General features: G+C 47.8%; 2 protein-coding genes across 2 annotated transcripts; one reads left to right on the forward strand and one right to left on the reverse strand.

Annotated features, from left to right (window-relative positions):
* Positions 1–506: 506 nt before the first annotated feature.
* GHRH (growth hormone releasing hormone) lies at positions 507–9,674 on the reverse strand. The gene is made up of 7 exons (XM_071446855.1): positions 9,252–9,674; positions 5,474–5,573; positions 4,527–4,658; positions 3,757–3,861; positions 2,661–2,798; positions 2,269–2,365; positions 507–1,453 (listed from the first exon to the last, which is right to left on the reverse strand). Exons 2-6 carry the CDS (start codon positions 5,551–5,553, stop codon positions 2,302–2,304), a joined length of 519 nt encoding a protein of 172 aa, XP_071302956.1. The 5' UTR covers positions 5,554–5,573; positions 9,252–9,674; the 3' UTR covers positions 507–1,453; positions 2,269–2,301.
* Positions 9,675–15,755: 6,081 nt separating this feature from the next.
* MANBAL (mannosidase beta like) lies at positions 15,756–24,175 on the forward strand. The gene is made up of 4 exons (XM_071446722.1): positions 15,756–15,852; positions 17,377–17,425; positions 19,113–19,307; positions 21,748–24,175. Exons 3-4 carry the CDS (start codon positions 19,158–19,160, stop codon positions 21,853–21,855), a joined length of 258 nt encoding a protein of 85 aa, XP_071302823.1. The 5' UTR covers positions 15,756–15,852; positions 17,377–17,425; positions 19,113–19,157; the 3' UTR covers positions 21,856–24,175.
* The last annotated feature ends 361 nt before the right edge of the window (positions 24,176–24,536 follow it).

Raw genomic sequence — 24,536 nt, forward strand, 5'->3', positions numbered from 1 at the left:
GGCTACTCAGGTAATTCTTCTGTGTATTTCTGCACTGTGGAGCAGGAGGATGGCTCTGGCAGCTGCCTGCCCATGGAAGGGCAGCACTTACCCTTTAGTGCTCCTGCTGCTGTCACAGCTTCACTGCTCTCCCTCAGCATCCTCTCAGTGTTCCCCATCCTGCTGGGTGGTTTGTAACACCTCCCTAGAGCTGGAATTGTAAAACCTGAACAGGCTTTAACAGGTTGGTGCAAGGATGAAATCATTTCCATGCACACTGGAGCCTCCTATCCTAAAACATGGCACCTGAGGAAAAAGAGATGGTAACTACTGCAAACTAACGTGGAATTGTTGGAGTGCAAGGAGGGAAGGCTTCCTAGGCCTTAACACACATTTGTATTGTGATATATATCACAACATGTGATGTGTATGTATATTATATAGATCATTGTGGTTCCATCCTTGTGGTGTTATTGGTTCTGGAGCTGGTGCCTTTGTTAGCCCAGTTTTGAGTCATCCTTGGTGCACCTGACAGTTGTCTCTGAGGAGCATCTTCCTCAAGAAACTAAGGTCTCAACAAAAGAGCCATCTTGACCTGCTGTTGGACAGGTTTATTTAGAACAACTCTTATTTCCTGCTCTGATGGGAGACCAGACCCCATCCTGGTGATATTTACATTTCTGAAGACATAATTATTACACAAACAACAGGGGGATTGGGGTGAGAAGGAGCAAGGAGCTGTATGAGATCACTGGGCTTATAACTTACTCCCTGTAAAACATTCACAGCTGCAACAGGAGGTTGAGTTGAAACAGTGACAGCCCAATCTGATGCACAGGGATCTCCTTTAGCTCTGGCAGAGCTGTAACTTCAGCCTGAACTCCTCAAGGCTGAGCAGGAACCATAGCTGAGCATTTTAGAGTTCATTCTGTGTCAGGCAGGCAGCAGCAGCCCTGGGCAGTGCTTCCAATGAATGGGAGATGTGTGAATTCATCCCTCACCTCACCCTGATCCTTGCTGTGTGTGGCTGTGCCATCAGCATCAATTTAGAGAACACTGTAATCAATTTACTAAGTTGCCTAAAGGTGCCTTTTGGTGGCCTCATATTTATTAATCAGGCCCTTGAACAAAGATGACTTGGCAGAAATTTTGCCACACTTTGTGATTTGAAACCTTAATTAGCAGACAGAATGTCCCCAGGATTACAAGTGTATCACTTGTTTTAGTCTCTGTGTAAAGCAGCCTGAGGTTAAACCACAGAGGTAGGGTTTTTTCCTGATTTAGTACAGAGCAGTATTTCAAGAGGGGAGTTAAATTGTAAAGACTGGAGTAAATTAAGTAGTGCTTCAGCACTGCATTCCTTTGATCAGATCTGAGGAGTGTATGCATCAGTTTCCAGCTGCTCACATCTGGGAGTGTCTTCACTGCCACGAAGGGCTCACTGTACAGTTTGGTCCATGAGCTCTGAATTATTCTAGACAGAAAGAGGAGGGAAAAGAGAATTACCAGAAAACTTCATAAGCACACACAGAAATTTTTTCATCCTTTGGAGGCTTTTCCTGACTGACCTTTTCTGTGGAAAGGTAACCAAGTCAGGCTTGGCAAGGGAGATGCTGGAATATTATGCTCTCATAGCTGTGTGATTTATGTAGAGTTCTGATCTTCCCTCTCTTCCCCAGCCCCTCTTTTGTTCAGTGTGCACACTGATCTCTCCACATCCCTTTGTATTGTGCTGGCAGGATTGGACAGGCTTCATTTCTGTGGGACAGCAGATCAAGTGAAGGGATTCCTGAGGATGGATGGTGTGCTGGCACTCATTCCCCCAGGAATGGCAAGACTTAGAGCATAATTCAAGTTCCAGCTGACTGTTTTCAGGAGTGAGGGATACAGAAAACAGTAAAACTTTCTCTGCTGTCCAGTACAGGGAAAACCTGACATGTCCCAGGGACCTAGAGACAGGTTCTGCTGCTGGAGAAAGATTTTGTCTGCCTTGAGCCTGGGCTAGACCCTCAGGCACTCCATCTCAGATGGCTTTGCAAGGCTGCTGCAAGCCTGTTCCCAGACATCCACATGCAGCTTCTTCAGCACTTGTGTTCTGTCTGTTCAGTCTAGCAGGGCTTTAGGTACTTGGCAATATTGAATGGGAGCTTTTTCCCCCCCTTAAATTGCAGCAAGCATCTTTTTCATGGGCAGCAGTGGGAGCTGGCATTGCTGAAGGAGAGCCTTCAGACCTTGAGCAGTGCAGCAGCAGTGAGTTATGCACAGGATTGAGCAGGGAATTGTACTCACCAGAGCGTGGGGAGGTGGAAAAGGGAGAAATATTTACATGAGCTTGGCCAAGGTGCTGGGAAAGCCTTCTAGCCCACTGCTGTCAATGTCCTGAGGCCTGTCAAGGAAGACAGGGATGGCATCATTGGCATCAAGAGAGAAATTCTCTTTTCTGCTACTATTTGACCGGATGACAAGGCTGAGAAGACAGCAGTGATGTGCTGCTGTGTGGTGCAGGCTGGTCAGGACAGGCTGTTCTTATCAGCACCCTGCTTGTGAGCTCAGCCTCATTCTTTCCCTGACTGTTCCTGAAATGACCCTTAATGCAGTAGGTTCACCCCTGGGAGGCAGGCAGCAATAAGGAGCTGGGTGTGCTCCTGCAGTGAGCAGAGGAGGACCTGATTGCCACCCACCTGTGGCTCTGCAGGATGGCTCCCAGGAAGTCCCTCAGCACCATCTGCTGCTGGTACTGGCTGTCCATCAGGATGCTGTCGGACTGGCGCCGGCTCAGGAATTCCTGCAGCCCTTCCCCTGCGCTGCTCTCGCTGCTTCTGTTGGGGGAAGATGAGAAACCTCTTTGTTTCTGAGATGCTTTTTTGTCCCTCACTCCAAGTTTGGCTCAGCACAGAAAGGGAGCCTGCTGGGGCTGAGCCTAAGGACACTCTGCTTAATTTCAGCAAGGAACTGGTCACTGTATTTGCTGCTTTGTTAGAAGATGGATTGGGCTGGCTTGCATCTGACCAGTTGTTCTTGTTCAGTGGCAGTCAGTGATCTAAGTAGCCAAGGGTAATGGAGAGGCTGTTTTCTGTGTTCAAACCAGGCCAGGGATAATGGTTCCTGTCACAGGCATATTTTGTGAAAAATCCTTTCATTAGGATTTTTCTCCTGAGAGGCTGAGAGGCCTCAGAAATGAAATGTAAACAATGGTTATCTGCTGCTGTGGAATGCAACAGGTGCATCTGTGATTGGGCTCATGTGGTTGTTTTTAATTAATGGCCAATCACAGTCCAGCTGTCTCAGACTCTGCTCAGTTACAAGATTTTAGTATCATTCCTTCCTTTCTAGCCTTCTGATTAAATCCCTTATTATTTTAGTATAGTTTTAATATATCATTTTCTTTTAATGTAATATATATCATAAAATAATAAATCAGCCTTCTGAAACATGGAGTCAAGATTCTCATCTCCTCCCACGCTGGGGTTGCCTGCAAATTCTACAGGTTCCCCACCAGTGAAGGAGCATTGCAAATATTATCCACAAACATTATTGTTTGTTGGTATTGCAGCAGAACTCTCAGCTGATCTGATGCTTACAGCCTTGGAGGAAAGCATTAATTAGGCTGCTTAATGATAACTGTGATTAGGGGTATCCAAGACTGTAGGGAGGCAGGATGCCCTTTGGGACGTGGAGCAGCAGGAGAGATTGCTTCTGCTGCAGTGAAAGGCAGCCACTTCTGCCCAGGGTAACAGGCAAAACCCAGCCCCAGGGCAGCAGGGTGCTGGGGCTTACCCAAGCCTCTTGCCAATGATGGTCTGGAGGAATTTTCGGGCTGAAATCTGCCCCAGGAATTTCCTGTAGTTGTCAGTGAATATGGCGTCAGCGTGGCGCTGCATCCTGGGGAGGGAAGGAAGCACAGGGTGATCTCTGAGCTGTCAGTGAGAAAAAACTGAACAGCCCACGTGTACAGGGCTCATACCAGGGCAGGTCAGCACAGCAAACACCTGGTAGTGTTGGACTGCATTAGTGTTGGAGGGTAAAAGGATTTGAGGGAGCTCAGTCCTGACATGGAGGCAGCAGGCAAAGGGAAATATCTGGGGCAGGGCTGTCCCTGTGCTCTGCAGCAGCACCAGCACCATCACCTCCTGGGAGAGCTGTGTCTGGGACAGGGTGACAGAGCCTCCAGCACATCTCTAGCCTGTGGTTGCACCCAGGCTCCAGAAAATCCACAGGTAAGGGAAGCACAAACCACTGGGCTGGTGCCACAGTTCTAGGGATGAGTCCCCAGTGCTTCAGACAGAAATAATGATCCTCTGTCTCCAGGCAGACAGGGAAAGGAGAGGCTCTAGCATCCCTGGAGATAGAATTGTCCACGGAGCTCTGGGAATCTGTTCCCTGCAGGAGCCCTGGGCCTGTGAGCCTGCCCCTGTCAGTGTGTCCTGCTTGGTGGGGACAGCAGGACATGGCTCTGGACATGGGTGATGGTTTGGGACTAACTGAGCTGCTCCTGGGCTGTAACCAGCACTCTCTGCAGCAGCAGGGCTGGCAGGTGAGGCACAAACCTTTTCTCAGCGGGGTCTGTGAACAATCCCTCCTCCTCCTGCTCCTCTGCCAGGGGGCTGTGGCTCTGCAGGGAGCTGCTGTGCTGCAGCTGGAGGCTCATGGCCTTGCCAGCAACCGGCCCTGGGCTGAACCTGCAAGAGAAACCCCAGGCACACTGTGAGATGTGCTCAGGTGCCAGCTGGGGCTCAGTCTTCTTAACCATCATTCCCTACTCTCCTGCTTGTCCCTTCTCCATTTGTCATCCCATCTCAGCAGTGACACAAGTAGTGTCTGTCACTCTCCCCAGCTAGAAACTGCCCTGAAGCTCTCCCAGCAGTGGGAGGATGGTTTGTAGAGCTGCCTCAAATACACACCCCCTTCCCTGAGCTCCCAGCAGAATCCCACTGTTGTTCCTGGTGTCATTGTGCCATGCCTTTGGCACAAGGCTAAGGCATCTTCTATGGGACATTGCAAATCCACGTCAGAGAAGCCAACGCTCAATTTTGGGTTTCTGTTGAGTTGTAGAGGTACAAATCAGTGTTGCAACTTGTAAGACCCAACAAGGAAATACTTAAAATATTAATAGGTATCTGTAGATTCATGTTCTAGAATATCTGCAGTTCTGACTTCAGTGCAAGAGCCCTGCAGCCACAAGTTTTTATCAGTGTTTGGGCTGGAGGTGCTGCCTGCTCTGGAGATTGCCAGATTTCCCTTTACAGAACCCAGCATTCAATTCTAAACCCAACTGTTTGGGCTGAAATATTCCATCAGGTGCCTGCCTGCTTTGGAAACCACCCCAGCACTGTACCCAAAAAATTCAGACAGGACAGAGAAATAGGCCTAGAAACACATTTAGAGTTCATCTGGCTTTCAGAAGTGCTGGCAACCTTAGTTTGGCACCTGCTTATTCTGCACAAGGTCAGAGATGAGGCAGGGTGAGAGTGTGGATAAAGCACTCAGCACTTACCTGAGAGCTGGGTAGAGAGGGGAGGAGATGGAGCAGGTGACTAAATGCAGGAACAGGAGCAGGGTGGCCTTGTCCAGCATCTTGCACCCCTTGGAGTCACCTAAAATGCAGAGCAGCTGAGTCAGGGCACTGAGGGGAGGCCAAGCTCCACCTTGGTGTTCTCAGTCCCTGTCACCAACATGTTTTATGAAAAATCCTTTCATTAGGATCTTTTCTCCTGAGAAGCTGAGAGGCCTCAGGAACAAAATGTAAACAATGGTTATCTGCTGCTGTGGAATGCAACAGGTGCATCTGTGATTGGGCTCATGTGGTTGTTTTTAATTAATGGCCAATCACAGTCCAGCTGGCTCAGACTTTCTAGTCAGTCACAAGATTTTATTATCATTCCATTCTATTCCTTTCTTTCCTTTCTATCCTTCTGATGAAATCCTTTCTTCTATTCTTTTGGTATAGTTTTAGTATAGAATTTTCTTTTACTATAGTATATATAATAAAATAATAAATCAGCCTTCTGAAACATGGAGTCAAGATTCTCATCTCTTCCCATGTTGGGGTTGTCTGCAAATTCCACAAGTGTCTCTGCTCATTTCTCAGCACAAAGGGACTGGAAATGTTCCTCTGAGGCTGTGGTGCTTCCCAAGGCAGAGATGTCTTGGTGTGGCACGGTGCCCCCATGGAGAGCAGCTCCTGGGTGTGATGCCCTGGAGCTGGTGCCTGCTCTGTCAGGGTTTGCTGCTGTGGGAGCCCCTCACTGACCTGGAGCTCCCTCTTGGGCTGCTGTGAGCCCCAGGAACCCCTGCAGGGCTGTGAAAGCACCTGGATGAGGCCAGCAGCTGGCAGGGATGTGAAAGGAACCTGCACAGAACCTTCTGCAGCCAGCCCTGCCCTGCCCTCATGGCTGCACCTGCAGGGCACAGGTCTGTGCCTGGGCTGCCTCACTGGCTGCCCAGAGACTGGGCAAAAAAAGGGAAATCCAAACAAAACTCCTGGGCCGAGGGTTAATACTGACCGGTACCCCTGGCAAAGCCATTTATCAAAGGCAAGTGCTGGGCTTGGTTTGCCAAACAAAACACAGCCTGTTCCTTCAGTGGAGAGGGGACTGGACTGGAACATGGAAATATGTCCCTCTGGAAGGGCTGAGATGCTGCTGTGGAGAGGGGACAGGACTGGAACATGGAAATATGTCCCTTTGGAAGGGCTGAGATGCTGCTGTGGAGAGGGGACTGGACTGGAACATGGAAATATGTCCCTTTGGAAGGGCTGAGATGCTGCTGTGGAGAGAGGACTGGACTGGAACATGGAAATATGTCCCTTTGGAAGGGCTGAGATGCTGCTGTGGAGAGAGGACTGGACTGGAACATGGAAATATGTCCCTTTGGAAGGGCTCAGATGCTGCTGCGGAGAGCAGCTCCAGCTTTGGAGCAGTGAGCCGGGCTCAGCCGTGGGTGGAGTTTTTGTGTGCTGGGCTGGGCTGAAGGGCTGAGGATGACTCAGGCCAGAGTGGCCCGGGGTCACCCCTCCTCGGGGGCTGAATGCCGAGCTTTTGTCCCTGGAACCAGCAACAGGAGGAAGGTATTTCAGTGAATGCCTCTCTTCCCCAGCTTCCATTGAAAGCGACTGATCTTTTGCTCAAAGAAGGTTCTTTAAGAATGTGGATAGGAACCTTTAAAATACCAAGTTTCCCTGTTCCCTATCTTATTATACACAAGAAAAGAGCAGAAAGGTGTTTGATCTCCCTAAGAGGAGGGGAAAAATCCCTCTTCCAAATGTATAACGAGACTTCCTGTAAAAGGAGCAGCTTCCAGATGGAAAGGGTTTGCTTGGACTTCTGATGGCTCAAGTGAACTTTGAAGGAGTGGGTTTTACCCATGGAGGGAGGCTCTCTGCTGGCAAACACCATCAGTGAGCTCTCCTTTCTGCTTGGACAGAACAGGGCAGCACAGAGAGGGGGAGGCTGATTCAGGAGCTCGTGCAGGTGGGGCTGATGCTGACACCAGGCGAGTTAATAACAGAATTAGTGGCAGTGCCCGAAGTGCACAGACAGACATGGAGAGGTGTCCCTCCAAGAAATGGGGTTTCTTATCACAAAGTCATTCTCACCCAGGCTCTGTTTCCAGTTACTTGTGCTCCCAGATGGGACCAGCAGCTTCCCCAGCCTTTCCCCTGGGAATAGCACAGTAGCTCCTGCAAAGCTCCTTGTGCTCATGGGGGGCATCTCCTCCTCCTGCACAATCACTTTGGCCCCCCAAAGAGCCAAGGAATGCTTAGAGGGACTTTGATAGATGTACAGGACTTCTGCTTTTAGAACAAATCCCCTGCTTCCCTTTCTTTTTTGACTTTTTCATTTGAATTTGGAAAGACATGCTGCTTCTGTGCCTCTTCCCTAAATATCTTCAAGAAAATCCCAAGTCAGATCTTTCTAGATAGAGGAAATTATCTAAGGCATCTATCAGTGGGTACCAGCAGACCAGCATCTATAGAAAGTGCCAGCCAGGAGATTTAATCAGTATTAGAGAAGCTTCTATGTGAGCTGAGAAGTTAAGTGCCAATGTAAATGCCCAATGTTGTCTGCTTCCCCTTCCTAGGACACAGCCCTATCACTTTCCTTCTGTCTCTGGCTTCTCTTTAAATGTTGGATTTTTCTCTAGAATTGCTTTATGAACAGTTGAGATTTTTTTTTTAATTTCTCTACTATTAGTTTCTTTGAAATTATTTTTTCTTTGTTACTGGCTTTGTTCTTCCCCTATCCTGCTTTGTCTTCTCTCCCTTAGCTACAGCCTGCTTCCAGATTTTGGGGTACGTCTGTCTCCCTTTTTCCCTCAGGAATAAATCAGAAATGAAAGTTCTACATCCCTTCCCAGATGTGTCTGCTATTTCAGAAGAGAAGCTGGGAAATGGAAGTGTCACCCTGTGTGCAGGCAGCTTGACAGCTCTGCAAAACATTGTCACCTTCAAAATTCTCCTGAGGTGAGGGACACCTTCCCTTTCCATTCTGGCAGCATGTGAAAAAATGATTAATAAATAAATCCCCCTTAAGATGAAGAGCTTTTAGCACCATTCCAGCAGATGAAGTGTAATAGCTTTGTTCCATCCTGTGCAGTGGGAACAGCAGCATTGTGACAGTGATGTTGGAGGGCTGGGTAACTGCCTCTGGCCAATTCTGAAACCTCAACCTGAGCAGTCTTCAAAACACCTCTGTGTAGATGAAATGAAGCTTTTGCCATGCCTGCTGTTTTATAAAGCTGAAACTTTCATAGCCTGAAATGCTGCATTAGAAAAGCAGAAATCCTTTCAAGTGCCTCCCTGTGCCCAGACTGGCTTTGCATTACCTGTGGCACAGAGTTGTGTCCCTCCTCACACTTTGGTTTGGCTCAAACACAGTTTCATTGCTGGGTGAGTGAAACACCGCTCATTTGCGAGGAAGAAAGAAACTCACATCAACATAGCAAAAGAGAAGAACTGTGCTACAGCTGGTAATCATCTAGCATGTTTTATAAAGCTCATCTAAACATGTTTTATAAAGCTCATCTAAACATGTTTTATAAAGCTCATCTATAGTATAATTCCATTGGTTTGCATTTATGATGTAGCTCAATTGTTGTTTCATTCTATAACTTGGTACAAAAACATGTTGGTATAAATCTTGATATGGTACAAAGGCACCGGGCAAAGCTCATTCCTGATGCCAGTTTTGATTGCATTTCAGTGGAATTTAATTGTCCTCAACTTCCAACTAGACATTATCCTGTTAAATGCACAGAGAGAGTCTCCCACTTACCGTTCCTGGAGAAAACAAGCTCTTCCTGGACCAGCTCCTGCCCAGGTGCTCCTTCCCCTGCTGCAGATCCGAGTTCTCCCCGGGAGCCCGCAGGGCTGTGCCGGGCTGGGCAGGGCGGGCACTCCCGGAGCTCCCCGGTGTCCTCTGGCTGCCAGGGAGCTTCATCTCTGCCTTTTATACCTGAGCTCCCTCAGGAGTCCCGTGGGCTTCCACCGTCACAGCATCAATTATCCTCCTGAATTTCAAAGGCTGTGTTTGCATCCTCTGAGTGTGTGTGTGTGCGGAGGGGGCTGTGCCCGCAGCCCAGGGTCATTTGCACGATTTCTCTTTATCCCTCTAAGAGTGAAGAGCGAATAACAGCAGTAATCTGGCAGAGTGAATGACAAATTTACTTTGCCAGGTAAACTTCGTTTTTCCTCTGCAATTCCATTTTTTCCTTCTGCTCCACAATGAGAGTGAGTTAACCATTAGTACTTTCTCACACTGCATGAACAGGAGGGTTGATCTTTTATTGCTATTTTATTTTTCTTTGATTCTCAGCCTTTTTCTCCTTCTCCTTTGTTACTCACACCTGCACCAGGGGGGCAGTTCAGTCCCTCACAAACCTCACAGCTTCACACCAAGCCCACAGAGCAGCTGGAGAGCCCTGCTCCATTGATGTGCTCTGGAAAAAGGCAGGGGTGGTCCCTGGGGTGCTGCACCACCAGCAGCTGTGCTCATTCCTGAAACAAGGTTCACGAAAGCCCCATTAAAACCAGCACAGAGCCTTCAAGCCAAGAAGACCAGGACAGTTCAGAGGAGCTCAAAATGAGGCGACAGCATCAGCTCCACCTGCCAGGTTTTCCATATTGACTTCACAACGCCCAGAATTGATGGGGATGCAGACTGTCCTGTCTGAGGGCTTGCAGGACTCCATGATGGGAAGAAGTTTCAGCAGGTGAGATGACTCATGTCTGCCTGCTGCCAAATGCCTTCACCTGGCACTGCAGTGGCATCCCAGCTGCTGGAGGCAGAGAGGGACTGCAGGGAGCCTGGTGCAGCTGGGGTGCAGGGGGTCAGAACCATCCAGTGATGGTCTAACCCTGTTACTGCCTCTCATTGCTTCCTGCAAATCAGGCAGCTGTATCATCTGTCATCCCCTGCAGATGGGGATTCCTGGCTAGCACAGAGCAGGTTTTCCAGAGTCCTGGTCCTGGTGCACAGCTGCATGCAGTCCCTGCAAACTGGAAAGGGATTTTTGTTGGCTTTTTTCAACCTGTTTGTGTTCTCTCATGTGTGAGGCCAGTTGCACTAATTTTTCAGCATGACTTATTTTTCTTCCACTGTCTTGGTGCTGCACTGGCTGAACAGATGAATCAGATCAAGCTGTTAAACCAGTCAAGAGCCAGTGCTATTTCAAGGTATTATCTTCTAGCCTGGTCTTGAGCTGATTCTCCATCCAGCTGGCCCCTTGCCCCTTACACAGAGCTGATATGATACCAGGCAGTGTATTTCTCTGATAGAGAGAATCAGTAGATCAAGGATAATCATTCTATAACTGACTTGTTTATAGCTGCCTGCTGCCCAGCCTGGGTTAGGAGAGCTGTGGTCTGTGCTCATATCTCAAGTGAGCTGCTTCCACAGAGGGCTCTGTAAAGCTCCATCATCCCAGGGCTTTCCTTGTGCTGCCCAGGTTGGGTTCCTGCCATGCACAGCTGGACCCAGCAAGACCCAAAACAATGGCTTTGGGTTAATTGAAGGAGGCAGCAGAAATTTCTAAAAACCCTCGAGGCTCTGTTGGGTGCATCCAGCTTAGGAGTTCTGCAACAGCATAAGCAGAGCAGTGTTTCTGTCCCTGGGATTTCCTGTCTCAGCTCCAATCAAAACCTTCCTGTCTTCCCAGGACCCAGAAAGGTCCTTTTTGGAGCTTCTCCACCAGGCTCCACAGGCTCTCCCTCTGGCTTATACAGAAATATCTGTGAGAGGTGGGGTGGTGACTAACTTGTGGGAAATGCCCTAGTAGAGAATAAAACAGAACTGCCTAAGACTAAAAATTATGGTTTTTTCCTGGGTTTGCCACCACAGAGGTGGGATGGAACCCATTTTGGTTTAAGTGTCTTATCCCAAGTGGCAGAACTCAGACACATTATAATAAATTCATAATCATTTAATTGCAGTGTTCATTACTGCTGTGTTCACAGTAACTTTCATTTCTAAGCTCTTTGTAAAAATCCTGTAATTTCTGTGGAAGGCAAGCAAATTAAAATGAGATGAGAAAGACAAGATTTAGCCTGTGATACCAGTTCCTTCTAAGGAAGAAACAAAAAAAACAAAACTCCAACCCAGTGGGTGTGGTGAGACTTGCCATTAGAAAATTATACAAGACTCGGTTTCTTCTTCTTGGAAGGATAAAGTGTTGAGACTTGGATCTTCAGATCTTCCAGACTCAACCCTTTGAACATCAATAGAGTTCCTGAAGAGAATTTTTCCTGGAGGAATTTAAATTGGTAGGAAGCCCAATACAAACATTTATCAAAATAATCTCAAGGAAGGAGACACTCTGGGTGAAAGCGCTGTTTGCACTCTGAGAATGAGTCTGAAGCAAGGGATCAGATTAAAAACAGACAAAATAAATCAGAAATTCAAAATGTGCAAGAAGGGCTGTTGGAAGGACTGTCTTGTGGTGTTAAAAGCCTGCTTGAAAATCCTGCTTAATCTTCAGACATGAGCTGTCCCTGAGCCTGTACAACAGAGCAAGTGGCAGCAGCCTGTGAGATGTGCATCTGTCAGGAGGCACGATGGGCTCTGCAGGTGGGATCCATTTATAGAGCCTGTAGATACCTGTCTGCCTCTGTTTATTTCCTAGCAGAGCTCTGGAGCATTTCAGCATTGCCCAAGTGACCTGCCAGGAGTTTCAGCCAGGCATCAGCACGTTACACTCAGCTGGAGGCTTGAGAGTTACTGATTCCCGAATTTCTGGCTCTCTAAATACCATCTCCTTCCTCCTCCAGCCGTGGCAGACAGAGCTGAGATGCCAGCAGTGAATGTCAGTAATTAGGGAGCTCATTTTTGGTCTTAGCACTCTCATTTCAGTTTGGAAAGGAGCCTTGGCTAGAAGGTTACACAGCACATTACAGCCAGGATCAGTGAACAGGGAGAGGCAGCTTCAATCCTTTGAAAAGCCTCTGATAAAAAACTGAATAAGAGTGAGATGGTACTGGCATAAAGAAGGCAAAATGTGGTTTATGGAGAGGGAATGAGGCAGGTTTTTTTTCCAGTAAAGGATGAGAAATGAGAGCAGTTGTAATTTTTTTCCTGGCTGAATACAAATGTGCAACCTGAGGATGATGAGATCCTGGAGAACAAGGGTCACACATACAGTGAGTGATAACAAAGAGGCCTCACTGCAAAGACAAGCAGGAAATACCACAAGAAAGAAATGTAGAAAGGACTAAAAGAAGCCAAAGATTATTTGGATTTGAAGGAAGACTTCTTGCCTGAGCATTGTCCCAGTTTAGAACAGAGTGCTGACAAAATTGTCGTGTCCACTTGTTTAATCAATTTTGGCTTTGAAACCCACTTACATCCAGTAAGCTTTGGGGAAATCTTCTCTTTTTTTTAGAATAAATAGCTTTCTTTTTGTCATTTCCAGTCAGGTGCAAGGAGTGGGTCAGTGTGGTGCTGTGCAAGGAGCCACAGTGGGCGGATGGCACCACCTGCTTGTGGCTGCCAGCCTGGGGCACCCCTGGCCTGGAGGGCTTGGGGTGAAATAGAGGGGGAGAGAAGGGGCAGGAGCTGCCTAAAACCTGAACATTTCACCTGCCTAATTCTGCTTGGAGTGAGTTGTGCCATTTCTGTTGGGGAGAAAAGAAAAAGATTAAAATATACAGTAACAAAGGTCTTTCCCCCTTTGCCTGCAAACCCCATCTGAGAGGATTGAAGCGTGTGGGAAGGTGTGTGGACAGCAGCACCAGCACATTCAGTGTACTGGTAATACTGGGAAGAATTTAATCTGTCTGTTAATCCATTCTGATAAGATCCCTCCTGACATTTTCAATAATTATTTCTCCCTTCTCAGTGATTTTTTTTTTCATCCTAAACATTTAGAGAGGTAAGAAGGTGAAAGGGCAGAATTTACTGCTTTCCTGAGCTCTGGAATTATCCCTTAGTCACTCACCAGGGGCAGGAGAAGCTCCATTTAAGAGTAATTTTCTCTTAGGATTATTATGCCAGGAACTTTCTGTGTATAAATGTCTCTGGCTTCTGCCATTCACTCAGCAGTGTTCTCCAGTTGTCTGTAATGTCTTCTGCACTAAAAAACATGAAGGATTATCTAATCCAATTGCTAAAAATCTTTGAAATTGTTATCATTAATATCCATTTAATTCAAATGCTTGGTAACAGCCTAGAAAATCCTTTTATTACAAATACCATACCTTACTTCCTCAGTAGATAAGTAACTGATTAGGTTTCCCCCAAAGTATTTAGGCTCTCTGGTAATAAAGCTCTGCAGAAAAACCAACCTGGCACTTTTGATAGTTTAGGGATAGGAAAAGGGCAAAACAAATCAGATTCCTTAAATACCACAAACAGAGCAAAACAGAGCCCAGGGCATTTCCCCCTTTGTAGCTCATCTTATGGAGCCATCCTCCAGTTCAGAGCTGGAAACTGGACAGAACATTAAAAATAAAATCCCTGTCAAGAGCAAAGACAAAAGCACATCTTAATTGTTGCTGCCAGAGTATGTCAAGGGAGCAGGTGAAAACCTTGTGGATAAAGAGAAACCCACCAGGACTGGAAGGCCACAGAATTGATGGTGGGATTAAAACCCTCACAGGGATTTAGGGGGTGAGTGCATTAAGCCTGAGGTGTAAAGGCCTGGGGTGCTTCTGCCATGGGCACCCAGCCAGGATGAGAGGACACAGCCTCAAGCTGCACCAGGGGAGGTGTAGGTTGGACATCAGGAGGAATTTCTTCACAGAAAGGGTGTGGTGGTGTTCACAGGGGTCCCGGGGAGAGGGAAGAGACGAGGATCTGACTCCAGGTTTCAGAAGGCTTGATTTATTATTTTATTATATATATATTATATTAAAACTATACTAAAAGAATAGAAGAAAGGATTTCATCAGAAGGCTAGCAAGCAAGAAAAAGAATGGAATGATAACAAAAGCTTCTGACTCTCAGAGAATCCGAGCCAGCTGACTGTGATTGGCCGTTAATTAGAAACAACCACATGAGACCAATCCCAGATGCACCTGTTGCATTCCACAGCAGCAGATAACCATTGCTTACATCTTGTTCCTGAGGCCTCTCAGCCTCTCAGGAGAAAAAATCCTAAGGAAAGGATTTTTCATAAAACATGTCTGTGACAAAAGGGTGATTAGACATGGAATGGGCTGCCCAGGGAGGTGGTGGAGTCACTGTCCCTGGAGGTGTTTAAGGAAAGATTGGATGTGGCACTCAGTGTCCTGGCCTGGTTGACAAGGTGGTGTTGGGTCATAGGCTGGACTGGATGATCTCAGAGGTCTTTTCCAACCTCACTGATTCAGGGATTCAGTGACCCACCAGGGACCCACAGGCTCCCACAGCTGGGCTGGGCCCACGCACCATGGGGCTGATTGGCCTCAGGGGGTTTGAGGAACATGGCAGGGCAGCCCCCAGGCCCCCACTGCCCCTGCTGCCCCAGGCCCTGCATCACCCTGAGGCTGCCCTGGGAACGCAGTGCACAGGGGGTGTGGGTGCTTGCACAGGGCGGCTGTGGGCGGGTTGCTAGGGGCTGTTGATGGGATGGTTGCTAGGGGCTGTTGATGGGATGGTTGCTAGGGGCTGTTGCTACGGGCTGTTGATGGGATGGTTGCTAGGGGCTGTTGCTACAGATGGCTGCTGGGAGCCATTGCTAGGGATGATTGCTGGGATAGTTGCTAGGCACGGTTGCCAGGGGCAGTTGCTGGGATGGTTGCTGGGATGGTTGCTGGGATGGTTGCCGGGATGGTCATCAGGGGCGTTTGCCAAGGCAGTTGCTAGGGATGGTTGATGGGATGGTTGCCAGGGGCAGTTGCCAGGGCGGTTGCCAGGGCAGTTGCTATGGATAGTTGCTGGGATGGTTGCCAAGGAAGGTTGCCAGAGCAGTTGCTGGCATGGTTGCCAGGGGCAGTTGCTAAGGTGGTTGCTAGGGATGGTTGCCAGGGGCGGTTGATGGGATGGCTGACAGGATGGTTGCTAGGGCGGTTGACAGGATGGCTGCCAGAATGTTTGTCACGGACGGTTGCCGGATGGTTGATGGGACGGTTGCCGGGATGGTTGATGGGATGGTTGCCGGGATGGTTGCCGGGATGGTTGCCGGGATGGTTGCCGGGATGGTTGCTTGGGCTGTTGCCGGGATGTTTGTCACGGTCGGTGGCCAGAGACAGTTGCCGGGATGTTTGTCACGGTCGGTGGCCAGAGACAGTTGCCAGGGATGGTTGTCACGGTCGGTGGCCAGAGACAGTTGCCAGGGATGGTTGTCACGGTCGGGGCCGGGGCGGGGCCGGGGCGGGCGGTGGCCGGGCCGTGCCGGAAGCGCTTCCAGCGGCCGGGAAGCCGTTCCGGGGCGGCGGGGGCAGGGAGCGCAGCGGAGCGGGCGGTGAGCGGGGCCGAGCGGGGCTCTGCGGGCACGGGGCACTGGCCAGGGGCAGCGGTGGCTTCAGCATCTCCCCGGGAGCGAGTGCAGGGCCGGGGGGGCTCGCTGGTCCTGGCGGGGCCGGGCGGCACCGCGGGGCTGGCCCGGCAGGGACGGAGGGATTCAGGGATGGAGGGATGCAGGGATGGAGGGATGCAGGGATGCAGGGATACAGGGATGGCCACAGCGGTGTCCCCTCCCTGGGGCTGCTCTGCCACAGCCCGGGCACGGCTGCCAGCCCCCGGCCCTTGTGCCAGGCTGGGCTCCTCGGCCATGGATCCAGCGGCGCGGGCAGGAGCACCCGGTAAAAATTGCCCAGGCTCCATCCCGACACCTGCTGAGCCTTTTGAAAATTCCAACTTGAGCTTTTTTTGCCCCGTCCTTTGACGGAGGAGGTAAAAATTCTGACAATTCTTTTAATTGTCAGAATTATTTATTTATTTATTTATTTATTTATTTACATCCCAAGAAGTTAATACATATTACTTGAGCTGTTCCCCTGGCTTTGCCCTCTGCCAGTTATTTATGTAGTGCCAGGTGAGGACACCAGCTGGGAAACACAGTGCAGCAAGAAGAAAGGCTGGAGTCTCTCCTGGCTGGTGCACTCTGGAGTCTCTCCTGCTGGTCCTGGGGATATGTTGGTTATCTATCACAGGGGCTGTGGGGATATGTTGGTTATTTATCACAGGGGCTGTTCCTGAGCCGTGGGGAACAGCCACATCCTCTGTGATGCTGTCACTGAGCACAGCAGGAGCTGCAGCCCCGAGGGGCCCTGGCTGGCTCTGGGCTCTGCCCACTCCTCCAGCTCATTCACTGGGTATCAAACCTTGTGAATAAACTGGAGGGGCAAGGACAGCTCCCTCTCAGGGTCTGACAGACGAGTATTCATCTTCAAAAGCAATTTAAGAAGAGCTGCTTTAAGTGCGGCCATGGAGAGGTGGTCTGAGGAGAAAGGCAGCTGACAGCCTGTGGAGAAGAAGAGATGTTATCTGAGGAATAAGTGGCAAAACTGAACTTCTTGGGAACAGGGAGGAAGGCTCCACCATCCAGAGACCTGTTGGTTTAGGTGCAAGGCAGAGGCTTTGGGCACTGTGTGAACCACTGGAGTTTTTTAAAACTGGAGTTTTGCTCAGAGTTGGGCTCCAGTGATGGCAGGAAAATCAATGGTCAGAGCATGGGTTCCCTGAGCAAGCAAGGACACTGCTGTAATTAGCTGGAGCACAATGCCAGGTGTTTTCTGACCCTGTTTCATGGGGTTTCATGCCTCAAATGGTGGTGGCAGCTGCTGCCAGGAGAGCTCTTAGTGCTGGTCATGGCTCCAGGATTTGTTAGAGAACTAACAGGGGAACTAACTTACTGATGCCCTCAGGGGAGGTGAGCTAGAAGAGGGGAAAGGAGGGGAGAGTTGTAGAAGATGAGGACAGAGGATTTTTTGCTTTCATTGTTTGTGTTTCCTTTTCCTGTTTATCTCTGTGTGTTGTGTTTCAGGTGTGTGAATTGGGGTTATCAGCAGGAATTTGTCCTGGGAAGACTCCAGGTGAGGAATGAAGGAATTTCCCTTCCTGCTGTGTTTGAGGACTGGGGCCAGTGTCAGGCAAGAATAATGTTTTCAAAAGATACCCAGATGAGATAAATGCAACTCAAAGGTGATTCTGTGTCTTGTTTAGGAACTGCTGCCTTAGTGGGCTGGGAGAGATGATTTAAAAGGCAAAAGCAGTTGGGATGAGCCACGTGCATGCAGGCTGTGTTCAGGCATTGAGCAGCCATTGGCTGAGCCCTGGGTCAGTGTGTCCTGACTTCATGTACAGGTCCCACACAGCCCTTGCTGACTGGGATTGAATCAAAATTTAAAACATTTTCCTTCACTGAAATACAGACCTGGACAGGACCTCGAGAGGTCACCTGTTCTTATCTCCTGGTTCAAAGGCAGAGTTGTATATACCCACACCTATCCCAGGGCAGTGCTTGTCTGATCTGCTCTTCTGAATCACCAGCAGCAGGGATTCCACAGTCTCTCTATTCCAGTGGCTGGCAGTCTGTGAAGTTGGAAAGTCCTAAAGTCTGTGAAGTTCTCCTGTCCTAAAATTCAAAATAACATTCTGTGTTTCAGCTGAATGAAAACAAAATAATTATTTTTTTAATTTATATACCTCTCCCTTTAGTCACCAGGTGATAGTTGCCTCTTGTGGATTGAGTTGATTCTCAAATTTACCAACTATTACTTTGCTGGAATTTGCCACATTTACCATCCTTCTGGACTGGGTCACATCTGTAGATTGTAACAATCTCCTCCCAGCCTGAGAAATGCAGAGATATCTCCTGCTTTGGAGATAATTCCTAGGGGTAAACTCAGCACACAAACTCAGTCACACCCAAATTTTAGTGGTACAGAGAACTGTGGCTCTCAGTGAGCAGTGCTGATCCAGGGAATGCACACTGGGATCATCCAGGCCAGGAAAACCGAGTGGGGCACTAATCACAGCTGAGTGTGATGGCATCTCAGACTAATTGGATTTCCCTTTGGGGACTTCCTGAGGCTTACTCTAGCAGTTCTGGCAGGAGAGTTCTCCCTCGTTGTAAAAAGCCATTACTCATTCATAGGACAAATTGACAACTCCATTAGCAGAAGATAAAGGGAGGAAGGAAGGATGGTCTCATGGCTGAGAAGCCTGGGACCCAGGAGATCAATATTTAACTCTGCCACAAACTACCTGGGAGACTGCTTTAAGTTGTATGGGGCTTAGTGTAACCAGCCACTAAAGCCACACTTAAATTTGTACACATAACTTGTTCCTCTGCCTTCAACAGCTCTACTTCTGTGTGGTTCAAGTTGCTGGGTTTGTACAGCATCTAAAACAACAAGGCTGTGACCACAGAGACAATATAAGTAAAAATAAGTAGTAATCACCTTGCATGTGTGATCAGCTTCAGGAAGAAATTTATTCTTGCTTATTAAGCTTTTCCCTTATTGTTTTATGAACATGGGTCATATTTTGTCTGCTCCTCATCCACAAATGGCCTAATACCAGGAGTTGAGTGCTGTTTTTGTAGGCAGGTGACAAACACCCAAATTAAACACAGCTTTCATTTTCCTTTTTGTTATTGCTCCAGTAGATCAAGAGGATCTTCCAAACTCCATGAGGGAGTCTGTCATTTTTGGATAACAGAAAGCAAATGCCAGAAAAGATGATGCAAAAAATTGCTCTGTATTTTCCCCCTTGCAGTAACCAGTTTTCCTCAGAGCAGTAGAGGAGAAGGGTGCACTGACAATGTCTGCAGAGTTGGATTTCTCCCCACCTGAGATCCCTGAGCCCACGTTCATGGAGAATGTGCTGCGCTATGGACTCTTCTTTGGAGCCATTTTCCAGCTGATCTGTGTGCTTGCCATCATCCTGCCTGTGTCCAAGTCCCACAAGGCAGTGAGTAGTGCTCTTTAATATTGATATAAATGGGCAGAGTCAGGGAAAACAGGATGGGAGGGAATGTTGAGTGGCTAATGGAGACACAGCTGCCCCTGGGATTGGTGACAGTTTCATTGTTCAGTCTCCTTCCTTCCCTCTGGCTTTCCCTCCACCAGCTTCTATTTTGTGATTTACCACCAGATAGGAAAGTCAGGAATAAATATCTGAGCCAGGATCTCAGTGAAAAAAAGCAACCTGAAGCACTGACAAGGTGCTAAATGCATGTGCAGTTCCTGGCTGCAAGAGAAGGCTTTGTCCCAACCCATATTGTTGTCATCCTGCTGCTGTTTTCCTTCATTCATTGCCAGGCAGGACATCCCCTGGCAGGACCTGCCTTCAGGAAGGGACTCTGGGCTTGAGTTTGTGTGTGATTTCTGGAAGCAAGGTGCAGGTGAGATTTCTAGTATCTCCTAAAGGTGAGGAAAGCAGTTTTCTGGACTGACATCCCATCCACTGCCCAAGGGTCCTTTGGTGTAGTTGGCACTGGAGAAGTTGAAAGGGAAACGTTGAGGTGAAGCTGAAGTTGAGGTGAGCTGTTCCTCTAGACTGAGGGATGTCCTGCATCTTCCTGGCTTTTCTCATTAAAGAGAAAAATGTCTTTGGTGCTGGGGACAGGTATTTCAGGGCTGCAAGGTGATCAGGATGCAGGTTTGGTGCTTTGATAGAGATGTTCATGGTATATTTTCAGTAGCAACTCAGCACGGGGAGTTTTGTTTTTCATGGGGAGTTTTTATTTCCATGTTTGCTCCCTCCTGTGCAGAGGAAGACTGGAAATTTTCAACCTCTTGGGGGAAGGGCAAGTTCATGATCCAATTTTTCCACCTTTAACTGCTGGTGTGATGTGATGCTGTCCTGCCATGGGTCATGCTCCCTCCTGCTTGTCCTGCCACAGGAACAGGCAGTTGTTGGACACCATGCAGTGGCATTGCAAGTCTTAGAATCTTACAATCATTCAGGTTGGAAAAGACCTTCAAGACCAACCTTTGCACTGTTACTCTGCAGCCACCAGCACCTGTCTGTCAGAGTCTATCATTTCCCCAGTAAATTTTTGAGAAATACCAAGTAACCCCATTTTTGAAAGTTGGAAAGAGTGAGAGCTTTGGTCTGGAGTGGGAAACTGGAGTCCAGCCCCCAGTTAAAATAAGGCTCAAGGACCTTTTACTGCTTACATCTGTAGTATGCCTTGATGTTTGCATTGTCTAATGTTTATTTTCTCCGTATATAAACCGTTCTCTTGATGTGCTGTCCATATGACCTGTAAACAAGACCATAAACACCACAGGCTGCCCCTCCAGATCCTGAGAATGATGTTTGAGTCTAGGTAGGATATTGGGGAACTTTGCTGCCTGGGAGCCTCAAACTTTAAAGTTTGGACATTAGAAGGCAGCAGTGTTCACATTATGGCAGCAGCTTTCTGCATCCCTGAGTAACAACCAGCTCCCTTTGCTCTGATCACAGCTTTGGAAAGCCAGCCAAGTCTCCTTCCTTGGAAAGCCACACAGATGTGAGCTGTAATAGCCCAGGAACTTGAGAGACTTTGAACCAAGCTCTTTGATTAAAAGGACACTGTCAGATGCTGCCTCCCCCTCCATTATCTGGAGTTCTGGCTGGGAAGCTTGGAACTCGCACGTCTTGCTCAGCCATTTTTTGTGTGTCCTTTTCCAGTTGGCACACTCAGGCTGAGAGAGCCCAAGATGCTAAAGCAATATTTATACTCAAATGCATTTAATGAAAGGAGGCAGTCTGGATGTGTGTGCTTTCTCAGAGGAGACTGGCACTGTTCCCTTGTGTTTTCACAAGATAACTAGGTTTTATTTCCCATGGCTGCAATATTATCTCTCATCTTCTCTGAAGGAAACAAGCATCACATCTCAGTATTTTGTTAGTCCAGGTGAAGAAAGCTTTGCCTGCAATTCCCTCCTTGGATTTTAGAGGCTCTCAACTTTATATTCTTACTGCTGCTTTGGGGAATAGTTTTTTGTCTTGCACATGATAGTGATTAATGTTTGGCAGAAATGCCTGCTGCCTGTTTCCATGTATCCTGGTGATTATATGTTATCTTTTCCTAATTCAAATAGTTTTCATTTAGTGTTGATTTTCTTCTTGCCTTCAAAGTTTTTCTTCTCCAAAGCCTGTTTTAGCTATTTAAGGTTTTAATGGCATCTCTGGTAACAAGCTGTTTCTGTGCAGAAACTCACACTCATCAAAAAGCACATGCAGAAGGAGCAGAAATGCTGCTGCTTGAGTCTCATTAAATGTGGCCTCAGTTTGACATGAGTGTGTTCCAACAGAGATACTCAGCACTTGTTTCCTCTGGTTTATACTTGAATCCCCAATGCAACCTGTTAGCAAATGGTAAAAAAATAGTTACTGACTGTTTCTTAATTGATTCTTGTAGGACTCTGACAGTTTTGAGCCTAAGAATTCAGAGCCAGTGAAGAAGCCAAAGGCAACTGCTCCACAGATAAGCAAGAAACCTAAGAAGGAAACCAAAAAGAAACGATAGAGCTGTGACTGATGAGCCTGCCAAGACCAAACAACCACCTATAATTGTGCTTCCTCAGAGACAACATCAAAGGCAACTAACTCTCTTAATGGTTTTCTGGCATTGCCATCTTTTACTTTTCAGGGGCAAGGGAGAAGAATCTTAGAAGAGTGGAAGGGTTGGGGTTCTGCCATAGATTTCTTACAAGCAAAGAGAACTTCACATATCCAGGACTTCATTTGACTTGATTAATGTGTCAGTCACCATTAAAGTGACTTCTTCCAGTTCTGGTGGGTAGAGAGGGCTGTTGGTCTGGCTCCTCCCTGCTGGCTGGGATTTGTAGTGAAGTCCCTGTGGAAAGTGGAGCATGAGTTTGCTGCTTTGGATACCGGTTTGTGTTGTGCTTTTTGAAGGCAGAGGGATCAAATGGATCAAGAATGCCACACTACACAGCTTTGTATTCATCTCTGTTGTCATCTAGTCTGAAATACATAGCTGCATTTTATGGCTTAATCATAATGCCTTTGTCATATTCTTTAATTCTTTAGGTAATAACTCACCAGATTCCAGACTGCTGGAGATGAAAGCTTTCATTTCCCCAGCGTCGCTGTTTCCCCACCCATGCACTCTTCCTTTCCATTCCCACCTTTGAAAGCAGGTACATTTCAGGGAACTGAGGCTGTGCTGGGGATTGCAATGACTACAGGAATCAGGAAACAATTGGACTCTGGAAGGTGCAGAATTTAATGCCTGTGCTAGGGGAGTTGTTCCTGGAGACTTGGGAAGACCAGGTGCTGGAGAGGAGCTCCTGAGGTGGGAGCCTGGTGCTCTGGTGGTGCATCAGCTTGCTCTGCCTCTCTGTGCCATAAAAAGGGATAAACCCTCCTGCCAGCTGGCTGAGCCCTGACCATGGCTCTCTTTCAGCACAGCTGGGCATCATTGCACTTGCAAATCCCCTCCCAGCCTTCCCTGCCACAGTCTGCTCCATCTCCCCTGGCTGAATTCCTCCTGAGGGTGAACACCTTCTCAGCCTGAGGAGATGAGGTATTTTAAGATCCAAGGGGTGGCAGGCCAGCTGTGTACCATGGCTGCATGGCAGGAGACACAGACACTGTGTTCCTTCAGGCTCTGGCTCTCCAGGCCCAGGGACAATCCAGGGCTGGATTTAAATATGGCTAGACAGGACTGGAAGGAGATAGGTGGTGACGTAGCCACGGAGTCTCTGCAGAGCAGCTCAGGCTTCCTGATGCCAGCTCACATCTTGGTTTGTTTGATCAGGAGTGAGTCAATGGGAGGAGAACCTGCTCTCTGAGGCGCACCCAGGGTTCAGAGCAGCTTTGAAGGAAGGGTTCTCCCTGGCAGGGCTGCAAGTCTGTGATCCTCTTTGCATACACAGACTCCCATCCTCGAGTCACAAATGCCTGGTGAGCCCAGGTGTGTGTTTGTAACAGCAGGTGAGCAGCACATTCACAGAAACCATCAGTGCTGAGAGCAGCCACGTCCTCTGCTCACTCTTGCTGTTTTTGGGGGTGACAGATGGATCCCAGAACCAGTGTGGCTCTGACTTCCCTGCTCCAGGCTCTCTGATGCTCTTTGCCAGAATGCTGGCACCAAGTTGCACTTCTTAAAATCCACCTTGGAGTTCTGCTTTAAATTCTGCTTTTTAAATAATTTTTTTTTTTTGAGCTACATGAAGGCAGTACTAGGAGGACAGAACAAAGCATAGGAGACACAAGCACTCTAAAGTTGCTTTAAGTTCTCAGTACAAAGAAATATTACAAGAAGTTCCCACGCAGATAACAAAGAACAGTGTTGTGCCATGAGTTTCCATGATGGACCTGTGCTCTGTCTCTGATCTGCAGGGCAAAGGAAAGCCCTGAGTAGGAACTGCAGATCACTCTTTCCATTTTAATACATGAGAATGGTTTTATGTAAATCCCAGCTTTCTGCAGGTTACCTAAAGCAGGGAGTTAATGCTTTAATGGAATCACAGGACACAGGTTATCCAAAATACAGAGTCACTTCTGCAGCTCAGAACCAGTTAGCAGTGGGCACTGTGTGGCTGTTACTGAAACAGCAGCTGCTGCATCAATGTCCACACCCAGCTGTTTGCAGGCTGCTCACTCATTGCTCAGTAGAAATCATGGATGTTGGGGTTTGGTTTTGTTGGGGGGAAGAGGGATGAAGAGAAATTCCCCACTCTGTTCCTGACACCTTTATACCTATTTGAATGCTCTTGTTTGCTGAACTTAGAGTATGTAGAGATTACCAATAACCCATGTATTTTAGTTTATCCTGAAATGTGTAATAAATGCCATCAGAATCTTTGTTATAAAAGAAATCTGTGTTTAAAGTTGTGCTGTCTGTTCCCTCACATTTCACTGTGAAAGCTGCCAGAACTCCTAGACTATAGGAACACAGGGACATAAATAACCTATTCATTAAAATGATCCATTAAGGGAAATCCTTTCAGATCCTTTAATCTGTGAGAAATTGGTTAGTTAATACTGTCAGGCATGTGTGCATCTGTATCTATGTTTGACTTGGAAGTAGCAAACTATTTCCTAACACTGCTTCACCTTCCTGGAAGGAGGGAGAAAACCAGCCAGTGACTAAATCAATTTGCCCCCATGAAGGTATCCCCAGTAAAGGCATTGATTGTTACCAATGCAAGCAGGGGATTAGGTGGGGATTCAGTAGGC

Source organism: Agelaius tricolor, unplaced genomic scaffold (assembly GCF_023055355.1).
Source record: "Agelaius tricolor isolate 1412-34295 unplaced genomic scaffold, bAgeTri1.0.p SCAF_23, whole genome shotgun sequence".
Taxonomy (NCBI): Eukaryota; Metazoa; Chordata; class Aves; order Passeriformes; family Icteridae; genus Agelaius; species Agelaius tricolor.

What these genes read in the sequence shown, in the direction of transcription:
- GHRH (XM_071446855.1), bottom strand. Translation starts at nt 5,553, where the DNA reads ATGCTGGACAAGGCCACCCTGCTCCTGTTCCTGCATTTAGTCACCTGC. An exon ending in ATCATTGGCAAGAGGCTTGG is followed by an intron (nt 2,799 to 3,756) that starts GTAAGCCCCAGC and finishes TTCCCCCAACAG; the next exon opens with AAGCAGCGAGAGCAGCGCAG. An exon ending in GCCATCCTGCAGAGCCACAG is followed by an intron (nt 2,366 to 2,660) that starts GTGGGTGGCAAT and finishes CTTCCTTGACAG; the next exon opens with GCCTCAGGACATTGACAGCA.
- MANBAL (XM_071446722.1), top strand. Translation starts at nt 19,158, where the DNA reads ATGTCTGCAGAGTTGGATTTCTCCCCACCTGAGATCCCTGAGCCCACG. An exon ending in TGTCCAAGTCCCACAAGGCA is followed by an intron (nt 19,308 to 21,747) that starts GTGAGTAGTGCT and finishes TGATTCTTGTAG; the next exon opens with GACTCTGACAGTTTTGAGCC.